General features: G+C 30.1%; 2 protein-coding genes across 6 annotated transcripts in view; both read right to left on the bottom strand.

Annotated features, from left to right (window-relative positions):
• Window positions 1-1,216: 1,216 nt before the first annotated feature.
• Window positions 1,217-10,406, bottom strand: LOC129953402 (allatostatins MIP). The gene is made up of 3 exons (XM_056066593.1): window positions 10,241-10,406; window positions 2,245-2,836; window positions 1,217-1,600 (listed from the first exon to the last, which is right to left on the bottom strand). Exons 1-3 carry the CDS (start codon window positions 10,241-10,243, stop codon window positions 1,473-1,475), a joined length of 723 nt encoding a protein of 240 aa, XP_055922568.1. The 5' UTR covers window positions 10,244-10,406; the 3' UTR covers window positions 1,217-1,472.
• Window positions 10,407-23,807: 13,401 nt separating this feature from the next.
• LOC129953397 (calcium/calmodulin-dependent protein kinase type II alpha chain) overlaps window positions 23,808-25,895 on the bottom strand; it is a 55,217-nt gene continuing 53,129 nt past the window's right edge. For all 5 annotated transcript variants that reach the window (XM_056066565.1, XM_056066562.1, XM_056066567.1 and 2 more), the window contains one exon: window positions 23,808-25,626. In XM_056066565.1, coding sequence (XP_055922540.1) covers window positions 25,479-25,626 — 148 coding nt within the window. In that variant the 3' untranslated portion in view covers window positions 23,808-25,478. The remainder of the gene's footprint in view (window positions 25,627-25,895) is intronic.

The raw sequence follows: 25,895 nt of genomic DNA, 5'->3' as shown, positions 1-25,895 counted from the left end.
CTTTTGAATTTTATTATCAATATAAACGTATAAACTTTAAATTTTGTGTCTCACACAAAACATTGTAATTAGCATTTTGCTTAATCTTTAGGCAAATCTTTTGTAATTTAATATCAATTCTACCATTTCTTTATGAAATTTGTACGTTAGAAAAATTCAGTTATCGAATTAACAGAGTTTCATTTTCCCATACAAATCAGATAGAGTAATTTTTATTAAATAAAAACTCAAGACAACAAAAATATCAGATCCACCTTATTATTGCCACCCAGGCTTCTAAAACAATAAGGCCGGTTGTTAGCTAACCTGAGCACTTGTATCCCAATCTAAGACTTTGTTTTCAAAAAATAAATCCGAATTGAAAATCAATACGTCAAAAAGTTAGATTCAAAAACTATCAAAATTATAGCAACCCATATCAAAACTTCTTCGAACTTAAGTGAAATTTGACTTAGCATTGACGTTTATTGGTGGTAACCGTGGCATGATGATAAGTGCGTTGGACTTTCATGCCAGAGGTCTTGGGTTCGATCCCTGCCTATGCCATCTAAAGTCTTTTCACGGGTACTGCCTCTTGCGAGGAATTGACAAATTCTCCAAGAGTAATTCTTGTCATGAAAAAGTGCTTTCTCAGATTAGCCGTTCGGATTCGGCACATAAACTGTAGGTCCCCTCTATTCCTGGCAATATTACTCGCACACATGAATGGTTGAGAGTTGTAAGTCACTAGGCCCTAGTTCTCAACGGACTGTTGATTTATTTTTTTATGTTTGTTTATTGACGTTTATTGAACTTATACTTTAAGATAAAGAATTTTCAATTGATGTGGCAGGAGTTGGGTTTTGATCATAAACATAACTTCCACTACTTGTTTTGAATAGAATATTTTCGTGTTCGGAGATATTAACGTTTTAAGTAATGACTGGATACTTATATAGGAATACAAGTCCTGTTCTGTTACTAATGGTCACAATTCAGCAAATTTGCTTTATTTATTTATTATTATTTAATGCTTTATTTAAAACTTTATAATTTTAAAACTTCAATTTAAACAAAGTTATAGTTATCATTGGTTTAGATCATTTAAATTTTTTGACAACTCACAGTCACGTTTTTTAAAAATTAGCTCCATGTTCTTTGTGAAGTCCACTCAATTTAGCAAAAAGATATAAATAGTAAATTAAATAAGCATTTATCGGTGGTAAGAATATTTGTTTTTAATTTTGTCTTCAGCTTAAATACATATTAATTTAATTCTTATACATTTTATTGTTTTGTTTGGATTTAAGTTCTTTTTTTTATTTCAACAAGTCAAACATTAATTTTATCATATTATTATATTTATAAATTAAAAATTACACGCAAATACAAACAAAAACTAAATGTCTGATCATTTAACATCGGTTTACTTTAGTTTTTTTTTGTATTATTTATTATAGAACTGTTTTGTTGGTTCGTTTTTATAAATTGCTTTACTTTCTGTTTTGCCTTTGACTGCGTTTGCCCCAAGCCGATTGTAGCTTCTTCCAATCTTTTGGTGATCGTTTTCCCCACATTCCTTTAAGATTATTCCAAGCGGGTTCCCTTTTCCCCCATGCTCCTGTGGAGTGAACATATGTTTAAAATTCAACAATGCATACATAAATACAAATATAAATTAATTAATAACATGCAATTATTATTAGAAGAAAATATATTAGTATGGGATATTTGTTATCTCTCTATCTTTAAATAAATCCCGCATTTCCTGTTACGTGTTTCCAGGCTTTTCTTGAACAGTGTGACTGTCTTTTTGGAATAAAATTCACATCGACTTTGCTGGATCTAGGCTACAACATCTCAAATCCACGTGGTTGGTTTTGTTATAAAGTCAATATTATTTTTTACAGACAAAATTTTCTTCTATAAAGTTTGGGCCTAATGCGTGGGATCAAATTAAATCAGATGTCAAGCAGAATACGGTTTGGGAAAGAGTTAAACTTTTCGTCGATTCTAATCTAAGAACAAAAATTGGTCGTTCGCAGGGGATAGTCTGTTCTACCCATCAAATAAAGGTTGAATTATTGAAAACAACTCTCGTTATTGAGTAAAGGGTGCAAGTTGGGTATTAGTTTTTTCTTGTTCCTATTTTTAGGACAAGATTTTAAGGGACAGATTTTAAACCTAATAAAAAGTTAGACATATAATACAATTTTAGTTGAAAACATTTTTCACGTAGTGTATGTAGATGAATCTGAAACTTACCTCTAAATTTATTCCATACCGCCGAACGCCGTTTGCCCCAAGCTACATTCATATTTTTCCAGCTTTTCTTCTCAAAATTTGAATCTGATGAATCCATAGCTGCTAAATCTTTAAGATTATTTGTCGAAGCTGCTGCTGCGCCAACAGTAGTAGCAAGTACATTAGGACTGCTGGCATACATAACATAATACTTCAAAGCCTTAGGTTCTGAATCTGATGCTTCTGAATCGTTTTCATTACTATTCTCACTTGGTTTAATCAAATTCCATTCAGGCTGCTCACTATCATAATATTCTGCAATTGATCCCTCATCATTTCGTTTCCCCCAAGAACCTTGCAGAGATTTCCAAGAACGTTTTAATTTTTCCATTGTATTTGATGTACTTGGATCGTTTAAGTATTTATCAACATCTTCAAGTGGACTTTCATCTTCAAAAAACTCCTTGGATTCGGCGTAAGCAGCAGCTCCCAAGTTGGCACTTAGAAACGCCATTACTAAAAGTTTCACCAAAAGCAGATTCATGTAATGTGACATTGAAGACAACTTTGTGGTTTTCTTTATTTTTTTAGTTTGCCTTGTTTGGTTTACCATCTTAAATTTAAAAAAAAATCAAGAATTTTAAAAATACTGATTTTTTAAATATCAACAAGTAAGGAATAATTTTTAATGTTATTTTTAAGAATTATTAAAAGATACCTATTCTGAAAGTGAATTTTTTTGCAGTTTATCGATTTGCTAATATTTTGAAGATATTTTTATTCATAAATTGATTCAAATTTTAATTTTCGATCATAATTTCGGATTCGGTAACTGTATGTCTTTCTCATTCCTGATACACAATGGTTGAGATTCGTAAGTCCCTCGGACCTGATTCTCTACGATCTGTTGCAATACTTAGTTTTTTTATTTTATGGTTGGCGTCGTTGTCTTGTCGCATGCTTACACGCTACAATACCCCTTGGTGATTTCAATTGTCAAATATTAACTGTAGTGCATTTTAGTTATTTTCAATTTCTTGCTTCATAGTAAAAAAAACGAAATCCTTCCCTGGATAAATGCCTCTCGCTTAAGTGGATAACCCGCATAAGTAGCTTCTTTTCTTTATATTACGATTCTATTATTGAAAACTTTATTTTGTGTTTTGTCCTTTAAAATTTGAATATAGTAATCTTTCGGCCAATTTCGTGACGATGCTCTAAAATCAATTGAAAATTCGATTTGGTGGATAATTCTCGGTTTATCTTTCGAACTTCATTTTAAAAATATTTTGAATTTGAGCATTTTTTCATTTTTTTTATAAATCTAACCACATTCGTGTTGCATTGAACCTTCTAGAATTTATCTTTATTCGATTGTTTCGATTTCATTTTTTTAGATATTCAGATATTAAAGTCCTACATCTCTATAAAACATCATATGATGCATGCAATTCAAATGATAGAAGCTATAATATTGTGAAGTTTCACGAAGTCGTGTGTAAAAAGAGATTGAGCTTATATTATAGAGGAGATGTAAAATGCAACAATATTGATACAAAATCTTCAGATGCACCTAATGTCAAAACGTCTTCTATAAACATTTTATCTACACTTTTATCTGGTCATGTTGTCCATAAGAATTTTGACTATTTTATATTGGATGTTATTTTTCGACATAATTTAAAGAATCGAAAATCGTGGTCAATATAGTCACTAATATGTATAATGTCCTCTTACCCTTAAAATATGTATGTATGCAACTAAAATAAAGCGCCTAAAAAGTAAATAAAATAATGGGATGAAAATGGGATATTTATAAGAAAAAAATTCCAAGTCTTACTTTGAAACCCGTTTCTGAGACTAGATGGAAGAGCAGGTTAGAAGCATTGAGGCCTTTAAAGGCAAATTTATAAAAATAGGAAATCAAGACGCAAACAACATTGCAGAACCTTTAGGAAATAACATTTTTGATTTTACATTTATTTGCTGCCTGCAAATTTGGTTTGATGTTTTTGAAAATATAAATAAAACTAGTAAATATTTGCTAAGTACGTCCGTTAATCTGTCAACTGGCATAATAGTTTTAGAAAATACAAAAAAAGTTTAATTTTAATGCGTTCCGATAAAAAATTTAATGGGTAGGTTTGTTCAATTAACCGAGCGTATTGCTAGTTCCCTAGAAATACTAATTACGTTTCCTGAAACTTCATCATTGCGATATCAACGGAGAAAAAGACTTTATGCTGATGAATGTCCTGAAACTATATTATACCCGAACCAAAGATTTAAAGTAGATTTTTTTTCAAAATTCTTAATGAAGCCATTCAACCAATTACAAAGGTTTGAACAGGTTGATACATACATGTATCAACCTGCAGAATTAATTTGCAGAATGTTATATTAGGTAGTTTTGAAGATTTAGATGGAGGAGTATTGTTTCAAGAGTTAACCATAATATCCCCGATTGTTACACCACAAAGCTCAAGTTTAGATGTGTTCGATTTTATTTGTAGTTCAAACCTTGAAGATTTTGCTCCAAATTTAGTGATTGCTCTCCAAATCCCTAATACAATCCCGGCCACGGTAGCTTCAGAAGAACGTAGTATTTCTAAACTTAAAATTATTAAAAATTTTCTTAGGACAACCATGACTCAAGAGTGATTTGTAGGCTTAGCTATTAAGTGCATTGAAAAGGAATTATTAAATTCTTTGGACTTTGATGATCTCATTTCTGAATTTGCAAAATTTAAGGCCAGAAAAGTAAGTTTTCATCGCTGCGTTTTAGTTAATGGTTAATGGTTTCGGGTTACTTGGGATACCTCAATAACAAAAAACGCACTGAATGTCTGAAAGTCTACCTCCTGGGTAATGTGGGAAAGGCTTATGTTTGTGTATCAGTTTATGTGTGAAAATAAAAAAAGGGCGCTTTCTACTGATCTTGCACAGGGCGCAAGATTGCCTGGGGCCGACCCCCAAATTCGAAGGCTTATTAAATCGAAATTCTATCTCAGACTGAGGTTTAAATCAGAGTCCTAACGCTCAAAACTTGATTAAGAAATGAGTTAGAGCTCAACCGAGTTCGATGCAAAAGTTAAAATGGTTAGATCGAGTGAACTTCTGACTACCCATTTTATTCTTATGTGTGTAACAGTCACGATATAAACATATAATTATTTTTCTGATTGACACATTTCCAAACTTAAAACTCTACTTATTATTTTGGAAATGTTTTGCAACCAAATAACGTGCTCAATCTAGCCTTTCATTACTTATTTTATTTTTGCACTTGACACCACAGACAAATTGACTATCTCCCTTCATGTTTAAAATCTTAACTCAGCCGGAGATTCAATCATGATTTGAAATATATAGTACCACCACCAGGAACCGCATCCTGTGCTGAGCTTTTCGAAATAAATTACATCAAGTACAAGGCCATGAGCTCTATCGGCCTTGTACTTGGAATATATATATATATATATATATATATGTAGACATAATTCTGCAACCCTCTTTATATGCATATAAAAGTTAAAAGTAAACTAATAATTCAATTTATCACAAATGTATATGCATTAAAAAATCTGTTAGTTGGAAGTGGTGTGACGTGTGCACCGATACCTTTAAGGTTGCATTTTCAATGTAAATCGTAATGGATATGATTTAAGGAGAGGGTTAAAATAAGTGTATTTTAGCATTTTATTTTCAATCTGTTTAACATATTTGGGAAATACCTACTTCTTACACACGGTTTAGAAGATGATGAACCAAAACATAATTCATGCGGAGAAGGTCCCTTCCAAATACTTTTTTTTTAAATTAAGCTCTGAAAAAAGCGAATATTCTGAAAACGCAAATACGGATCAATTAATTGGAATTTTCAACTGTTGACTGGGCCATTTCATCGACTACTCTTATAAAAATAATATTACAGATGCCGTATGGATTTAACAATTTGTAGCCATTCTGTGATTTTAACTTTAGCAAATTGTAAAAAGGTAGTAAGATGTTTATATCGTTTAAAATTGGGTAAATCATCTTTTAGGCTTAGTAAATTGTCTTTAACATTTTACTAAATTGTTTAAAATTGAATGACTAAGTTTTTTTTAACTATGCGTGGGAAAATTGTAAGTTGCTTAAAACTAAAAAAAAATCTTTTTATTATAATCGGTCCGATTTGTCTAATTCAAAATGTTGACATTTCTCGACGTTTTAAGGTCCCTGGCATCTAATTAAAAGATTGTAAGTAAGATATTAGTGCATGTGCTAATGTAAGTCTGTATTTCAAGGAATCTTTTTTCGCCGTCCATATCTCAAGAACCAAAAAATCAAAAAGAAAAAACTGAAATTAATAACTGTCACTTCGAATATTTTACCAATAAAAAATGATTTTATCTCCAAAACAATTATATGCAAAACGTTTTTGAGTTTTAATTAAATCTGTAAAATTATTAAAACTTGTTAAAAATTGATTTTCAATTAAAATATATTTCAAAAATTTAAGATATTTGACTTCAAATCTAGTTGCGACATTCAGTAATTTTTTATAAGAACCCAATAGTCATTTTTTTCATAAAAACTAAGTACGAAAAATTGGTACAATAATAAATACTCGGTAGTACAAACTTGCTCAATTTTTCTAAAGAGTCCGTTTAAATATATTTACTGTATTTTAATATTTAAAAATACACCTACGAAAAATTTTTGTTCAAGAATTTAAACGTATTTTGATTTCCTAGAAAAAATTTTTTTTTGGCAAAACTTTTAATTGAAAATCTCTAGAGAACTTCTTTTTTTAAATCAATTTTGTATACACACAATTTTTCTATTTTATTTTAAAAAAATGTTTGGTATGCAGTTACTTAGAGCTTATTAATAAACGTTCAACACTTCAATTTTGGAAAAAAACTGATGACCTATTTTCAAGATATCGAATTTCGAATAAAATGTTTAATATTTTATGTTTGAATAAAACAATTAATTAATTATTATTTTTTTAAATGTTTATTATTGAGACAGTTCTTTAGTTTTTGAGAAACTTTAAAAACAAAATAACGGTTCTATGGGGGATCCTTAAGGAGCAATACAAAAATATTTGTTTCATATTAAACAAAGCTAAATTAAGAAGACGCGAAAATTATACTAAAATCTATCGGTTTGTTTTTAAGATAATTCGAATTTTCGATTTTTGGAAAACACATTTGTATAGGGACTACTTTTATTTTTTAAATTAAAAAATAAATTTAAAAAAACGCCTAACGCGAATCGACTTAAATTCCAAATTTGAAGCCAATCAACCGAATGGCTTGAGCTGTAGTGGCGAGGATAGACAGACAGACAGGAGAAGTTGGGCGACCTACTTTTTCCAACTTCTCTACCATCGTATTGTGACGTTTGATTAAATTCTTGGGTTTTGAAATTTTTTACGAATGCAAAACTTGCCATATAAATCCTTTATATAAAAAATTGATGTTCGATTCTTGATATCTCGTGAATAAATGAAGGTATTGTAAGGAACTTTATCGCTTACAATTAGACTTTATCTAAATAATACAAATAATGTATCAATGCAACGCTGATTTCAGCTTAAACAAATACTTTTATTATAGAATGTTTAAAAGAATGTACAAAATTATCACTCAAGGATAGATCGAATAATATTTAGACTGTTTTATGTACAGAGCTTAAAATCTATTGTTTCTTTGTTTTAAAAAAGCTCTCTTTTCCAATTATGTTCTTAATCTTAAGTACGGTATGAATAAATACTGTATTTTTTTTGTTGCTAAAATATTTAAATTGCACGTTCAAATTATTTTAAGTTTTCAGTTTTGCATACTGTACTTTAATTAAATTAAACATTACAGTATTGACTTCAAAATGATATCATTTTGTGCTAAATTCTCTTAGAAAAATCTAATTTTTATTTTTTTTATGTAAGAAATCAAAACTTTTAAGAACGAAGTGGCTTAGAATAAAAATCTTTTCAACAAAAATAGATTTTGAAATCCAATTCATAATAAACAAACTATTGTTGGAATTTTAAACCAACTGACAACTTAAAAAAAAAACACGTAAGCCTTCCAAAACAACTAAAACTGATAAGAAACAAGGACGAAGAAACATATTGACTTTAATTTATTTATCTCTACAAAATATTGTTATATACGAGTATGTTTTTTTTTTTAAATATTATAAGTAAGACAAGTAAACAGACGGATGGCGTGTTATCAGTTTTGTTTATAATATCAAGAGGAAAATTAAAAAGAGTCTGGGATGCGACCCACACTGACAACTTCCTATCTTGTCAGTCGATTTGTCTTGCTTAAAATGTTTGTATGTTTTCGGGTCTTGTTAAAAAAGTTGTTAGTTGAATTTTTCTAACAAATTTTAAGTCAAAATTTTCAATTTGACAAATTGGACCCATTACAATAACTTCCTCTGGAAAGTTAAGAACTGAAGAGTGCTCTTGATAAGTAAAAATTACATTTTTGTATATATAGTTGATGTTAGTTGAATAAAAATGTTCACTTGAAGGCTTTTGATAAAATTTTATTTTTTCCAAATCATACCATGGAGTGATCGATATTAGATTTTGTATAAAAGCATGCAACTCTGAAAACATATCTAAATTGTGTGGGTTTGAATTGATAAAGGAAAAGATCACTTTTCTGTCGATTTGTGATAACGATAAAGAAAACAATCTCTTTAAGAAAGGCAAAAGTTTTGAATATGTTTTTAAATACTCGTATATACGTAATATGGGTAGCAAACAAGCTGATGAATGTTTTGAAATACGTTTATTTGTATACGAGCATAGCTATAAACTTTAAAATTGATATAATACAAAATTTGAACCTGGTGCCTTATTTTTGTGATTAATTTTGTATGAATACAATAAATAGAAATTGTGAGTACAATTTATTGATTTATTTTGCGTTGCAATTGGTCATATTTCTAATACGAAAATAGTCAAAAAAAACTCTACTTATGGAGTAAGTATGTTCCGTTTAAATTTAAAGTCAAATCAAACACAGCATTTTTTATCTGGAAGTGGTAGAATTCTTCACTCCGAGGATGTTAGGGATACGGCCTTACAATATGTACATTTTTTTTTTAAGGGCAAATCGAGTTCGTGTAAAGGAAATCCAAAATGAAAAATGTCACTTTTTTTAATTTTCACGATCTAGAACCAACACGTGCTTTTAATAATAAAACATATGACATCAAATCGACGATCTTTTATCTTTATGCAAAACAAAACAGATATTGATGAAATAATTAATAATAATTAATAATTAATTTTTGGTTTTCCATGTTTTGAATTTGGGAAATAATTTGAACGATATTACATAATCTTAGTTCTTTCTCACTAACTTACAAATCTATTATTATTTTTACAAATAAGCTCTATGAACTTTATATAGCTCAGGGGATGATGTCCCCTCTTCTTTGGATCCACCATTGATACTAGATTCATCCAGTATAAAAATGTGTTAACGTAAGGAATGCCTTATCACACTCTGTTTTTCCCAGCCATTGCAATATCCAGGAATTCAAAACCAATGTACACCGACATCTCCTATCAACCTCTCACACATTATTAAGTATACATTACTTAACTGTTTTTAAAGAATAAAATCTATCGAAATAAGCCATTACGAACCATCTTAAAATATTACCCACGATTTTACCGTAAGCCAACAATTTATTTTTACTTTTAAATGCATTTTTTTCTTGCACATACCAATATGTTAAAACTTAAAAAAATAATAGTTTCATTCAATCAAATGGATTAAGTCTTTGAAGATGCCTGTACCATGTGTATTAATTTAAATTAATGAATTTAATATCTAATGCAAAATTTTAATTTCCAATACAAATTTTAATTTTAAATTAAATTATTTTCACAATTCTTGAGTAGAAACAATTGACAAAGTTAAAGTATCAACTTGAAATCGCAATCGTTTGACACCAGAAAAAGAATAATGAGCAGAAAATAATCATCAGCATCACTTACCATTTATTTTTATTTTAACTCAAACGAATTACAAAGCGATATGTCAATTTTAATTTTTGTTTTAATATTTTAAAAAATCTTATATTTATTGATATATTTGTTAATTTTTTTCTCAACTTAAAAGGAAATCACTCCCGGTTTTCTAACAATGTTAATGGTCCTTGAAGACCTGTTGTTCGACTGCAGCATTCGGAAAATTCTCGCCATACTTATATAGGTGGTAAGGAAAAAGAAGTATCCATCCACTTTCAACAGTTGGTGGTATATTACCATTGACCATCGCATGAAAGAGTGCGTTGGGATGCGATGTGAAAAAGAACAAATATATACATAGGTTCCTGCATACATACATACAAAGATGGTAGGGTAGAGTATAGGCATTCGATGAGGGAGCTTCACTTGAAGAGGAGGACTTAACTGGTTTGGAATTCATATACTGCCATTATGAACCTAATGGTATATTGATTGTGGAGTGGTTACGTCGGGGGTGTTAAGATTTTCACAAAAAAATCACCCACCATGACTGACACAAAGAAGCCTGCGACGGACGCGGCGCTCAGTCAGTGAGGGTATTCTTGTATCATTCGTTAACAGCGGAAGTAAATACAATCTATATCGCACGTTTGTATGGGTGTTTCGTTGGCATTGGTATTAGAATTCAAAAATAGTGGGTGATATTAAAGTGTTGATAGGTTGATGGTAAAATGGTAATTATGGCCGATCAGTAAGGTGGCTTCGAGCCCAAGATGTAAGCATGTTGACAAATGCAATGGAAATTGCGATGGTCGACTGTTGGTTGCAAAAGATGAGCACCAGAGGCTAACAGATGCATGACGATGAAGACTAAATTGCTTATAACCGAATTGAGACGAGAAGCAAAGGATATGTTGTTAAAAGCTATTTTGGGTATATTCTACGCAAATTATAAGTGGAACTTATATGACGAGAAAGATAAAACAAACAAATAAGTTTAAGCTTATGAGTGGTGACACGAATACATTCAGACACATATATGTATATACATACGTTACATTTAATATACACTGGTTTCTTCTACCATCATTCCATCAAAAGATTGTTTCATTTCTTTATTGAAAGGTTTAGGGCGTAAAGAAGTATAATATGAACCCTGATAATATTTAAAATACTGATAGATGCTGTGTGAATGGTGTTTTAAATTCTGGTGATTGTGATGGTTCTGAAGTGTCAAGACGTTTTTAATTGTACATTTGTTTTTTCTTATTATAATGTTACTTTTGTATTCCTATGGAAAGCATCAGTAATGCATAAAGCGTTTTATTGCTTTGACCTTAATGTGCTCTTATGTTTCGCCTTTTTTGTTAAATATATGAACACACGTCGACAGTTTATGTGTAAGTATTTTTACTTTCTAATGAAGTTATGTGGTTTCAAATATTGCTTAAATCAACTTTAAAACGACCCGACAAAAGTTAAAGCGCCTAACAGTCAATGAATGCAGTGGTACTTATTTTCTAAAACTAAGTCATGATTTATGATGGATGTTGTAAGAACTTGGGACCTCGAGATGTATCTTTTTCTACACATCAAGCGCTTACCGCCTAATGCTGGCCTTGCTTCTAAATACGAGTGTCATGTCAATAGTCAGTGTGTAAAAACAACCTCGCGTGGCTGTGGTTCGCATCAAAGCTACCTATCAAAAAATTAGCCCAATACACGACCACACCCCTGTCGATGAAACTGAAGAATCTAGCGATGAGAAGTCTAACGAACTTCTGGGAAGAGTTTGGTGTCAAAGTCTGTCTTTAATGATAAAGTCGAAAAGGAAAAATATATTTGATGAATCAGTCGGAAAGCATCATTTCTGCGAAATGAATCAAAATATAATTAAATTCAACACAATACAATTAGTTACAAAAATGGGAAACCTTCGTACGTTTTACTGTTCAAAACATATTTATGTTTGTAGTTTTGAAATTGTATCCATGATTATACGGGAAAGACAACAATACATAAATTGTAGGGAGAGACGTTTGACAAGGCTACCACAAGCTTTTAGACTTTTTCTGTTTTAATTTTTTCATATAAAATATTATGGTGTTAGCAAACGAAATTTCAATGTTGTTATAGGAAAAATACTGCACAACATCATTTTATTACAATAAATTCAATATTCAGCTTTCAATTTTGAATTTATCAACTAACTCAATTCACTTCGTAAAATTGTATCAAGGATATGTTCGAAAAATTAGGGGCGATGACAAAATTTATTGTCACTCAACTTTTTTATTTTTAAATTTTTATATATTAATTTATCTAAAGGAAGTGCCAATAATTAGGAACTATATCGCAAGCTTTGCATTCGTAGAATATTTTGAGCTCAAGATTTCAATCAAAACTGACATTACCATGGTAAATAGGTCGAAAAAAGTCAGTCCCCCGATTCCGTCCGTATGTCGGCCTGTCTGTTTGTCCTGGCTCCTACAGCCTAAGGCGTTGGATCGATTGACTTCAAATTTGGAAATTAAAGTTTGGACGCGATTCGCGTTAATTGTAATAATAACAGTCTCCATATAATTTATTTTGCCAAAAATCACAAAATCAAATTTTCGCACAAACTAATCGATAGATTTTGATTAAACTTTCCCTAATTTTGTTTCTTAGTTTGGCTTATTTCAATGGGAAAAAAAAACAATTTTTTGTGTTGCTCCAGAAGGCCGCCAGAGAACCGTTAGTTTGTTTTTAAGTTTTCTCAAGAACTAATCAACCGATTTCAATAATGTCGGAATAACATTTGATGATCAAAAATGTCATTGTTTTTATCTTAGATTAAAAAAAATATTATGTATTTTTTTCGAAATTTGATATCTCATCATATCTTAGCAAAATTAAAATTTAAACGTTTATTCATAAGCTTTAAAAAACTATACTAAAAATATTTTCGAACTCTAACCAAAAAATTTATATAAATATAAAAAAAATATTTAAAAAAACGCTCTAACGATTTTCAAAGAAAAAAATTTATTAGGGTAAACCAAAATTTTCACTTTTTTAAAAATTGCTTTAGTAAAGAACCTCCCACTCAATTTCTATTTTTATTTCGAATAACATAATTTATTTGAAGTCAATATCTCTATTGGTTCTTGATATATGTACATATGGACGACAAAAAAAGCTTCCGAACAAACAGACGTACGTACACACGCACACACAGATATCTCTCCAAAAATCTTTTATATAGATTCTAGGGACTTTGTAACGTCAAGAAATGGCAAAATTTTCAATTTTACAAATCGGACCGATTACCTGCAACTGGTTCCACGAATTCTGTAATCGGCTTGAATGTTTATTGTTGCAGAAAAAGAAGTTCTACTGGGTGGCTACCCAACCTTTGGAAGTGTATAGTTGCAAATGTACAATTATTGTATTATTTTTTATTATTGTTATATTATATCCATTTTAAAATTGTACTGCCCATGGGTGACTTCCATGTAGATATAGGGAAGCTATATGCTTGTCTATAATTTTAAAGGAAGATGAGCTTATTTGCACCTCCTCGTGGTGGCCCCTAGGCACAAGTAAGAGAAATCAGTGTAGTTCCATGATGATTGGTGAGCGAACGCAAGAAGCTATAGTTAACTTTCTTACAAGATTTTAAATCTTACGAAAGATGGTAACGAGGGACCGTTCATCCTGTCTCATGGATTCGAGGCTGACTTACTGATATAAATTATAAAAATATCCATAGAAATCAGTAAACATACAAAACGACAATTAAGTTGGTATTTCATATAAGATAAAAAGTCTGGAGTGGAAGTAAAATCATTTTATAAAAAAATGATGTTATTGTAGATAAAGCTCGGTGGATTGAGTCCCACATGAAACCGGGCGGCCGCTTCTAGGGTTATCTTTCCTAGATGGCTGCACATCAAAGACCTAAATTAACACACCACTGCAGATGTGGTACCACGGGATATATTACAGCAACTTGTTAATTCCATGAACATATATGGGATGGCCTCCTTGTAAGAGTACCGTGGTGACTGTGGTTTATTTAATATGCATACTGTATTGGTTTTTTATTGTTATCCCGGGAAAATCAATACTTAGGTAGACAAAACCAAGACCAAAAGTTAACAAAGTCTTGGTAGCTTAGAAAAAAGAACTCAGTCGAAACATTTTCCAAAGAAGAGAGGGTGAATCTTATGAAATACTTTTAGCAAATTTCAAAAACTAAGCGAAAAGCCAATGTAAGGGACTGCAAGTTTAAAAGCTTGCCATTAAATTAAAGCTCACCGCCGTGTTGTTGATGTTGCGAATGATTATCTTAAACTGTACTGCCTATAATAAGTTTATAATCTTTGCAAAGAGTGGACGAAATACCGATTTGTCAAATTGAAAATTTTTACATTTCTCGATGTTGCAAGGTCTCTTGAGTCGAAGTAAAAGATTTTTAGAAAGATGTCTGTGCGTGCGTGTGTACGTACGTCCGAACGTTCGCGACGTGTTTTTCGTCGTTCATAGCTCAAGGACCAGAAGAGATGCAGATAGGGCTCCTAAGAAAATTTAGTGGGTGGTTTTTTACCATAGAAGTTTAAAAAAAGGTGAACATTTTGGTTAACCCTAAATATCTCATGAACCAAAAACGCTAGAGACTTGAATTAAATTTCATATTATAAATTGTAACATGATACCAAACAAATATATTTTTGAAAATCCAATTATCGTTTTTTATAAATAAAAAAAAACTGAAACAAAAATGTGTCAACTCGAAAATTTTACGAATACAAAATGATTTAATCTACAAAACAATTTTGTGCAACGAAAAATTGATAGTTTTTTTTTATAAATAAAACAAAAACCTAAGAAAACATAACTCAAAATTGGTAAAAATTTACTTTGACCCAAATATCTTTTCAAAAATTACAAATATTGTCTTCAAACTTTTTGTTTCACAGAAAATATTGTTTTCGATATTCAGTAGTTTTTTTTTATAAAAATCTCCGTTTTTTCATAAAAAAATAAAATCTACAAGAAATAGTGCACAAATTTGCTAAAAGTTGATGTATTGATTGATTTGTAAAAAATTAAGAAATGCTACTTAAATTGGTAAAAATTTGTTTTAGACTAATAATCTATTTAACAAAACTAGATTTTCAAACGAAACTATTTCTTTATATACAAAATAATTTTGGTAATTTTAAAATTTTTAAGAATAATTCAACTAACAACTTTTCTAACCCAACCCCACAAACTTTTAAGCAAGACAAATCGACAGACGGGATGGGAAATTATCAGTGTGGGTCGCACCCAAGTCTCTTTTTTTCAATCATTCTGAAGTAATTCCACAAGATCTTATTTGATTAAACGAAATAAAGCACTTAAAACCCGACTCTGATGCAAAAAGAAAGCAAAGATCGCCAAAAGAAAGAAAAAAACAACATTGAAGGCCTTAGTGCACCTGAGAATGCCAGTGACTGCAATGTGTTATAAACGGGTAACATAATAAACAGTGAAAGGACCTTTGGCGGGTTAATTTAATCATAAGATCGGACAAGATTATGCTTTGAAATAGATGCGTGCATTAAGAACTGAACCCAAAATATCCTAGGAATAACGAAATCTCCTCTAATTTCAAAACCTCAAATCGAATGCGTAGTACTACGTAGCTCAAAATTATTCGACCGATTTCATTTTTGAATAACTTTTTTCCTAAATAAAAAGAAAATCTTTTTGGCTAATGATATCTCCGGTGATGAAGGTTCATATTGACGTTACAATTTGAAAAGCCATTTTACCTTATTATATGCATGCCTAAACTAGGTCCACACGAAATTCCACCTATTGTTCTTAAAAAATGTGCTGCTTCTCTAGCTGAAATTTTCCTAATTTTTAATAACTCTTTAAAGAATGGCGAATTTCTTCCATGATGGAAGAAATCATTTTTAAACCCTATTCATAAATCAGGGTCTAAACATCAAATATCCAACTACCGTCCGATTTGTAAATTGTCGTGTTTTCCAAAACTCTTCGAAAAATTGATGTATGACAAACTAAAATTTTTGGTTAAGCTAAACATTTCACAGCTACAACATGGTTTCGTTGCAGGAAGATCATTTTAAATAATCTTGATGAAGGGCATCAAATTGATGTAATTTATAGCGATTTTCCAAAGGCATTGGAGATAGTAAGTCACTCTATTTGAATTAAGAAATTAAGAAACTTTGGATTCCATTCTAAGTTTTTGAAATGGTTGGAATCTTATCTTAAGGGTCGAGTTCAATTTGTTTGCATTGACGAAGTTCTCTCAAAACCAATTTCGGTTTCATCTGGTGTGCACCAAGGTAGAAATCCTAGACCCCTTCTTTTTTATAATTTTTATAAATGACTCATCTAATATTTTCCTCAATTCTAGTCAAATTCTTTTTGCTCTTAAAGTTTTTTCGTTGCATAAAATCTATTAATGACTGTCATCTCTTACAAGACGACATTTCGAAACTATCCCAATTGTGCACGAAAAACCAACTATATTTAAATGTCGCTAAATATCCATGTTTTCTGAAATCATCTTTGAATACAAAATTCAATATCAAGTTCTAGATCCTAAACATAACTTTGTTAAGCAGATTGAATTTAGTGTAACCAAAGAAAGTTCAATTCTCGGTTTTATTAAACGCAATAGCATAGACTTTAAACACCCTTTTACTCTTAAATTGCTTTTTACCTCATATGTAAGACCAATCTTGGAATACTGTCGTGTAACCTGGAACCCTTTTTATAACATTCAATCTAAAAGAATTGAAATGGTCCAAAAAAAATGTACAAGATTCAGTATTCAAAAATTTGGGTGGAACATCGAAACTCCATCATACAAAACTAGATGCCAACTTTTAGCTATTCAACAACTTGAAAATAGACGTAAAATGTTTTCTGTGATGTTTGTAAGTGGTATTTTATCATATCATATCAAATGCTCTTTTTGGTTGTCTTTAATAAATTTGTGTGCTCCATCGTGACAACTTCGAATACATTGTTTGTTTTGAGAAGATATAAACAGAGTAAATTACACGAATAAAATAACCCGCTGCGTCAAGGAAACAAACTTAATTTTAATTTGTATTGATTTTGATTTTCTATTAAGTAGACCTTCTTTGAAAAATAAAGTATTACTATATTTTTATTTCAAGTGGTTTTATATTTTATTCATGTATGAACAAATTGGGTCTAGTGACTTACAACTCTCAACCATTCATGTGTTCGAGTAATGTTGTCAGAGATAGAAGGGACCTACAGCTTATATGCCGGATCCGAAAAGCTAATTTGAGAAAGCACTTTTCATGACAAGAATTACTCTTGGAGGATTTGTCAATTCCTCGCAAGAGGCAGTACCTGTGAAAAAAAGTTAGAATGAAGGGATAGAACCCAAGACCCCTTGTATGGCAGTTCAACGCACAAACCATCACGCTACGGGTACTACCGCAAAATATGATTAGCTCATTAAATTCCGACCTACACAGCATTGTACAATGGGGAATAAAAAGTCGTGTGGAATTTAATGATTCGAACACTCAATGCTTTCTTGTATAGGTCGATCGAGATAAACCCTTTTTGCCACTATCTATGAGTGGTACTTGCATCAACGAAACGGAAAATATCGACATCCTCGGAATGGGCATCAGCAACCACCTTTTGTGGAGCGATCACATTCGTAATGTTGCCAAAAATGCCGCAAGATGTCTAGGTTTTTTGAGACGTGGAAGACATTTTTCTCTCTGTCTGATCTGGCTACAATTAACAAATCCTAAATACGTCCGAAACTTGAATATAACTCTCATCTCTGGGCTGGGCTCCAGTAACTTATTTAAGCCTCTTGCACAGTATTCAAAGAAGAGCCTTTAAAATGATTGGTGACATTAACATCATCAACTCGATCACGTCACTCGAACATCGACGCAAGGTTTCTTGTCTCACCCTTTTTTATCATTGTTTTAACGGATTATGCTCTAGTGAAATAGGCAGTTGCATTCTTCAACTTAAACAATTTGACTGTTATACCCCCGCTTCTAGAAATGCCCATCAGTTTACCCTTGAGCCCAACTACGGCCGTACTGTGAAGTACATTTTTTTGCCGTACTACGCGAATATGAAACGCCTTGCCACGTTCTATCTTTCCCTATCATTGCAATGTTCAGGAATTCAAAATCAATGTACACCGACACCTCCTATCCAACCCTTCTCTCTTTTCCTAATGCTCACGCTGTGTCTTTGGCATATTAAAGGTATATAAAACCCTTTTAGTGTTCTCTAATTATAAAAAATTCAAATTACGATTTTTTCGAATTGAAATGTGCTATTAATGTATTTGGAAAACTGTTTTATTAACGGAGCACAGCGTTTAAAAAAGATTTCTTTTTTAGTTCTTCGACAATTGTTTCGAGCAAAAGCACCCTTTAATGATATATCTCTATAGATACTAAAACGGATGTTTTTCTAGCCAATTAGAAGAAATTTTGAAACCATGTTCTTTCCTCTTTACATGGTTAATCCTTTTTTTCTTATTTCAATCCGGTAAGCCTTGTTCTATTAAGAATTTTTGAGAAAAACAATTTTCTAATTTTCGGCTTCAATCTAAAGTATTTCGGTATGACGAGTTGTTGTAAAATTCAGTATACCAAGCTAAGAATATTGACAAGAAGCCATGCTTATTTCTACCTCCAAGAAATTGTTCAGCTCTGGAGCTCTGGGCAATGAAATTACATAAAAATGGTGTTAATTTATAGATGTAAAGTTATAATCGTAATCGTAATTTAAAAACGCCTTATGTATCGTCCCTCCCCCAAATCTTGAATCATACATATGTTATATGTATGTTAATATTTACACTGTTAATAATTTAGAAACAACGGCGATAACAAAGTAACCTTTTAAGTTGTACACAATAAAATCCTGAAAACCAATCGCCCACATCATTTAATACATACATATTTATGTATAAATACGCAAAAATTTCACAAGTGCTCAAGACCTAAATACTTGAAAGTGTCTGAATTCAATAGAATCACTTAAAACACCACCCGCACATAGTAAACGTGGTGTATAATTGATGATGAAGATTTATCGCATGTTGTTTGTTATGATAAATGAAAGTATAAGTAAGTACATATATCAATTACAGTAATGTTGTTAGTTAAGTTGTTGTAGGTAGCCAGATAGAGACTTGACACAAGCAATTCTTAGATTTATTAATAAATTCAAATACATTTATCCAAACTTCGATATGATAAGGACATTAGAAAAGTTTTATATTGTTAAGTATTTTATTTATTTAATTTCACTGCCCGATACGTTTTACTTATTGGCAGTAAAATTGCACTTCTTTAATAGGATTTGATGGCCTCAATTCAAATCCGACTTCAAAATTAACAAATCATTTCAGATTATTGAGGTATTACTTTTTAAAATTTGAAAAATCATAAAGCCTTCTTGAGGGCATCTAAATTTATGATGTAGCTTTTCCCAGTAGAATTTGTGGTTGTGTACCAAATCCATAATACATTTTTCAATTTTCAAAAAAAAAAAATATTAAAATATTTAGGTTTTTTCATATGACATTCGAACAATCTTCATAAGTTGTTAGATTTACCACTCTTAAAAAATAATCTGAAAGAGACGCCAAACCATTTATACTCAATTTTCAAATATTTCTTTGGTTCTAAATACTAATTATCGAAAAGTTCAAAAATGCTGACAAAAACGGCAGTTCAAATCAGGACCGGATTTAGGGGAAGGCAACCGGGGCGGGAGCCTCGGGGCCTCCACAAACAGGGGTCCCCCACCAGACCATAAAGCCTTCGGAAAATTTTTGTTTCAAATTCCAACTAATAAACACTAGTAAACATCTTTCATTTAGATATGTATTTTTTTTTGCTCTTTTAACTTTACCTACAACCTACAGTACTTTGTACATACATGATTATTTAATTATTTTAATCTTAAATAAAAGAAATCATTGATCTATATTCGTTCACTCAAATCTGGCAATCAGTGAAATATCAAAATATTAAATGGCCCTGATAAGAAACACCGAATTCTGATTGAGAAATTATCGGAGACGAAAAGCTGTCAGTTTTTAGTCTTGAAAAAGCTTAGCGACACACTCGTTGGTCTTGTCGAGGTGAAGCTACGAAAGCCTTAGTCAACGGCTATTCGGAAATCGAAGAAGCTCTAACCAGCAAATCTTCCAATAAAGAGCAAAAAGACATCGTGAGGAATGAAGCAACGCACCTTCTACAGAAGATGAGTGTTCTCGAAACCGCTTTGTTTGCAACATTTTGGAACGATATCTTGGAGCGATTCAACGCTACAAACAAGATGCTGCAAGACTCGAAAATGATTCTTGAATCGGCAATGCGTGCACTAGAACCATTGAAATCATTCGTGGAATCCAAACGAAATGATTTTGATAAATACGAGGAAGCAGCCAATATGAAACATTTTTCGGCGAAAAAACGTCAAAAGGTTCCTATCGTTAACCCTAAAATTTAATTTCAGATAATTCTTTTTTCCGTTTATTTTTATTTATTGGTTTCACAATAAATTATTTATTGAAAAACTCGAGTGAATAAAATTTGGGGAGAGGGGGCCTCCGCTTCTTTACTGCCCCGAGGCCTCTGGACCTCTACATCCGGCCCTGGTTCAAATATAATACTTTATGAACACGATTCTGGAAAGAATAGGATTTAAAATTTAAAATTAAAACGAACTTTCTAATCGATTGAGAAAAATTTGCAAACAAAAAATTTAATTCGATTTTTTTTGATCGAATTTAAGAAAAAAATGTGTTCATTTTCCTTTTTGTGTGTTTTATATTTTTATAAGAATAAAATATCCGCTTGCGATTCAAATTTAGAAAAATGTTTAATAAAATGTATTCCCTAATATTTTCATGAAAAGAATAAAAAAACAGCTTGCGTTTAAAACTTGGAAAAATTTTCCTCAGTTATTTTTTTTTTCATTTCATTTACTTATAAAAATTTGTGTGGATACAATTTTGTCCCAAGAAAACTAATATCACTCCATTCAACACATTTCGCAATATATTTCTTTGGTTATTAAATTTTTCCCTTGATTTTTTCAATCGACTAAGATAAACTTTTGTTAAAACAAAATTTCCTTCGATTTTTTTTGTATCCACAATTTTACTGAAATTTTTTTTTTATATTTTCATGAAAATTATAAAATAGGCGGGGGGAATCGGGTACCCACTTTTTTCGATTTATCTACTGTAATGTTTATTAAAATCTCGAGCTCAGATTTTTTTCGAACTAACTTCTAAGGACTCTACAAAGTTTTGAACAAAATTCGGAAACATGAGAAATTTTTTGAACGAGGAAAAGTTTTTAATAATATCAAAATTCGTGATCATACTTTTTCTTCAATTTTTTTAAACTAAAAGTAACAAATTTGTTGGTCATAAATCACAAATTCGAAGTTTCTTAAAAACGAACCGATAGTTTTTTTAAACTTTCTCTAAATTTGATTTTGTTAATTTGGCTTCTTAAAAAAAACTATTCTATTGCTCTAGAATTTATAAGATGTTTTTAAGTTCTTTCAAGAACTAATCAATTTGTATTGTCTCAATAATGTTTGATAATAAAAAAATTATTCAACATTTTTTTATAATAATAATTATTATATTATAAAAATAACTGCATACCAAAAACGTTTTTAAACTTAAATTAAAAAATTATATTATACAAAATTAATTTAAGAAACCGCTCTAAAGATGTTCAAATACATTTTTTTTTTATTTAAGTTTTTTAAGAAGCCAAATGACGTTTTAATTTTAGAAAACAACCTTTTTTGCAGGTACATTTTTAAATCCTTAAATATTGAAAATATTTTTAAACAAACTCTTTGGATATATGAGCAAGTTCGTGCAATCGTGCAGTGTTCTTATAAAAAAAGAAAAGAATTTGATTGAAAGTTTGGAAAACTACGCATGGAATGCCAGCATCTTAGCTCCGACGCTGATTTTTTTTTAAATTAAGATAAAGCACAATGTTTTGTTGTTGTACTGTTTGGACAATTTTACAGAACATTTATGCGTTAAAACTTTTCTGGGATTTATGAAATTTCAAATAAAAAGATAAAGTAACGCCAAATTATTAAAATCGTCATATCGCCCAAATATTGCTTTATTTCTCAAAAACTTTTTCAGAAGAAAATGCCAGAGTTCAAAATCAATGTCATATTGCCAAAATCAATTTTAAAGCATTATTTTAACAATATTCTTGTTTATTTTAGGCACTGCTACATTTTGAGTTTAAATTTGTATAGAAAAAAAATCTCAGATCGCTCAAAAACTGAAAACATCAATAAGGCGTAGCAAATATGTTTGGATTTATTTCACTTTCAGAAATATGTGCATAAACACCTCTCTGTTTATACGCTTCTTTGAGCCAAAACACCGAAAATCTTTTGACCCGTGGTAAAATTCGTAAGGAAATAATTCCAGTACTATCATTGGATTTATGTGTGTTAAACGTTATGGTTGTTCTTAAATAAGACCCTTGAAGTTTAGAATTTGCTCGTTGGAATGTTTTCTATGACAAAAATTAAACTTTAAAATGTTAAAACCTTACGTGCTACTTTCTTATTTTGTGCTTAAGCTTATCAATAGGATTAGATTACATATCTTTACTAGCTTACGGTTCGGTACTGCCTTAAGCAAACTTTGCAGTGAAGTCATCAAAATTAAGACACGTGGTCTTAAACTTTCTGTACATCGTATCACTCTTTCTTGCCTTGCAAAACTTAATCAAGAATTGTCACTTTTAAATATTGCCTATCTGTAAGCCGCGACAAGACCAACGTTCAGGTTGTTATCTCTAAGCAGATAGCAAAACACTCCACTCGGCTAGGCGTATTCTCAAATGACTTTTGCAGAAGCAGATGAGGAAGAGGAAGAAACAGTTTTTCATCTCCCCTGTACATGCCCTGCCCTAGCTCCAAAATGCAAGATTTACCAGTAGAATTCTTCTATAACGATCTAAATCATATGAACATAATCAGTCTTTCACGTTCGTGAGGGACTCAAACTGCCTTCATTGAGATTAGAAGATAGCCTCAAGATTCATGTGATATTAAACTGGCCTAAGTGCGTCCTACTCCATTAGGGACAGACAATTTACCCTAACTTAACCTATCCCCCGGCTAAACTCATTCAGACACAGCTCACAATGGAAGTTTATCCAAAAAATATAAAATGTCGGCCTTGTGTATCAAAAAAGGTTGTATTTTAAACCTCTTTTGTACCACTTAAGATCGTAAAATTAAAGCTCTTTTAAAAGTTGTCAATATTATTAACTATTCCCGTTTTTTATTTTTTTTTATTTAATCCTCCAATAAACCTCAAATCCCGATAAAACTGGATTTTTTAACACTTAATTGAGCTGTATTTATGGTCAAATTATTTTCTCAAGTATTTTGTTTTTGAAAATTACACAAATGTATGTATCTAAGATCCAGTCATTCTAAATAAAGTTGTTTATTTCCAATGTAGTTTAACAAATATAAAATGCAAGTATATGGTGGTTTTCATAAAAATTATCTTTATTTGCATATTTATTTAATCATATATTCAAATTAAACGAACTTTTGTTATTTTTTCTCAATAAAAATAAAATTCAATCAAACAGGATACAAAAATAAAACCAACAAATCAATTTCCTAAATAGAAACCAAGAAATATATAACTGAATATTATAAGTACAGCAAAAATTATATAGTATTCTTTTAAACTTGAATCAAACATTTAAAATAAACATCGTCCAAACATATATTTAAAAATAAAAAAAATACTAGTTAACATTTACAACCCTGTGAACATACCATGACAGATAGACATTGTTTTTTATTTTCTATATTTATTATATATTAAAAGAATTCGTTATATTTTGTTTTTATTTTAAATGTATATATTGATTTTTGTTCTTAAAAAAAATTAATTTAATTTCGCTTAGGTTAAAGGTTTTGTGTTTTGTTTTTTTTTTCTTTTTGTTGATATTTTGTTAATTTATTTTAAGCAAAAAACAGATTGAAAAATTTACGAATGAAAATATCTTAGCCACTTTTTATTTATTTGAAGTTAGGTTATGATGAAATTTATAACAAATTATGTATTTTTTAGGTTCATTATTAATTTATTTAATATATCTTTATCTTTATTTAAATATTTATTATATTAACCTATACCGATAACGAAGAAAAGAATAAAGAATCGATAATAATTTTTTTGTTTTTATTTATGAATTTTTTTTATGAAATACAATTTAATTTCACGTGACGATTATTTTTTTTTTGGTATGGAACAATTTATTTTTATATAGGTATACATTGACAATCAATAAAAATCCAAACACTTTTTTTACTGAAAATTTAAACATATTTATGTATATGCAAAAAATATTGTGAAGGTATATTATTAGCTTTTTTTGTTTTCTTTATGTTTAAGTTAAATTTTATTAATTTATAGATAAATAGAGAAATGGTACTTTGACATCTTTTATTTGCCTCCTTGTGTGTAAAATGAAAACAATATAAGAGATATATTTTATTTTGATTTTTTTTTTGTTTTTTATTTGTTTAAATACATTGTAGTGACTTTTTCATTAAGCGTCTAAGGTAGTTGTAAGTTAATGTTTATTTATATATATATTACGTTTTAAAGTTTTGAATGATTTTTCAGTATTAAACTTTGTTATTAGATAATTTGTCAAAAACAATGAATATATTAAAATTTTATAACTAAAAACAATAAATTTGGTTGTTGTTGTTAGGGTATAAGAATTTATCTATTCAACGTGTTTAATTTTTTTAAATTTATTTTATTTTCCTCATATATATCTATTAACTTATACATAATATATATTTATACATGTATATATGTATTTATAGTAGAAATAGACCCTACGTGTTTTTGTTTTATTAAACTGGAGTGATTTCTATAATTAATTTTTCTTAAATGACAATGAAAGTTAAAATTGTGTATAATGAGGAAAGGTAAATTATGTGATGATAAAATTTTAGTAAAAGCTTTTTTTTTTCAAAGAAATACGAAAATTGTACTATTATATTCTTTCTGCTTCTTTTCGTTTTTGTTTTTTTACTAAGATTAGATTTTTGTTTTCTTTTTAAGTACAAATAAATTCAAATACAATGAGTTATCCTAGAGTGAAGAAGATACTTTTCGACACATTTATTTTTGTTGATTTATGAAATCGAAAGTAGTTGCACCACTTATCTTTCCTGATGCACTCCGATGAAAATGAACATTTTGCCATTTACTGTCACGTTTGTGCCACACGCGTGTCTCTTCAGATTGGTGTGTATGGGCATGGCCTTGTCTGTAATTAAAATATAAAAATAAGATATAGAAAATGGAACTGAAGTCTTATGATTACTTAAAAATATATAATATAAAATCATTTGAATGCGTTTAGAACTCTTTCCCAATCTTGTAAGTTACTATACTAGTGAGTATTTACCTTTTTTGTTCTAATTTGAAGAACGGGTAATGAAAGTGCAATAAAAACAAACATTGATGAATTTAAGAAGATTGGGGTCCTTTAGAAAAGTTGTGGGTTCTCATTCAAAGGACATCAAGTATAATAAG

This window comes from Eupeodes corollae, chromosome X (assembly GCF_945859685.1).
Source record: "Eupeodes corollae chromosome X, idEupCoro1.1, whole genome shotgun sequence".
NCBI classification, from domain to species: Eukaryota; Metazoa; Arthropoda; class Insecta; order Diptera; family Syrphidae; genus Eupeodes; species Eupeodes corollae.
This window is presented reverse-complemented; position numbering and strand designations above follow the sequence as displayed.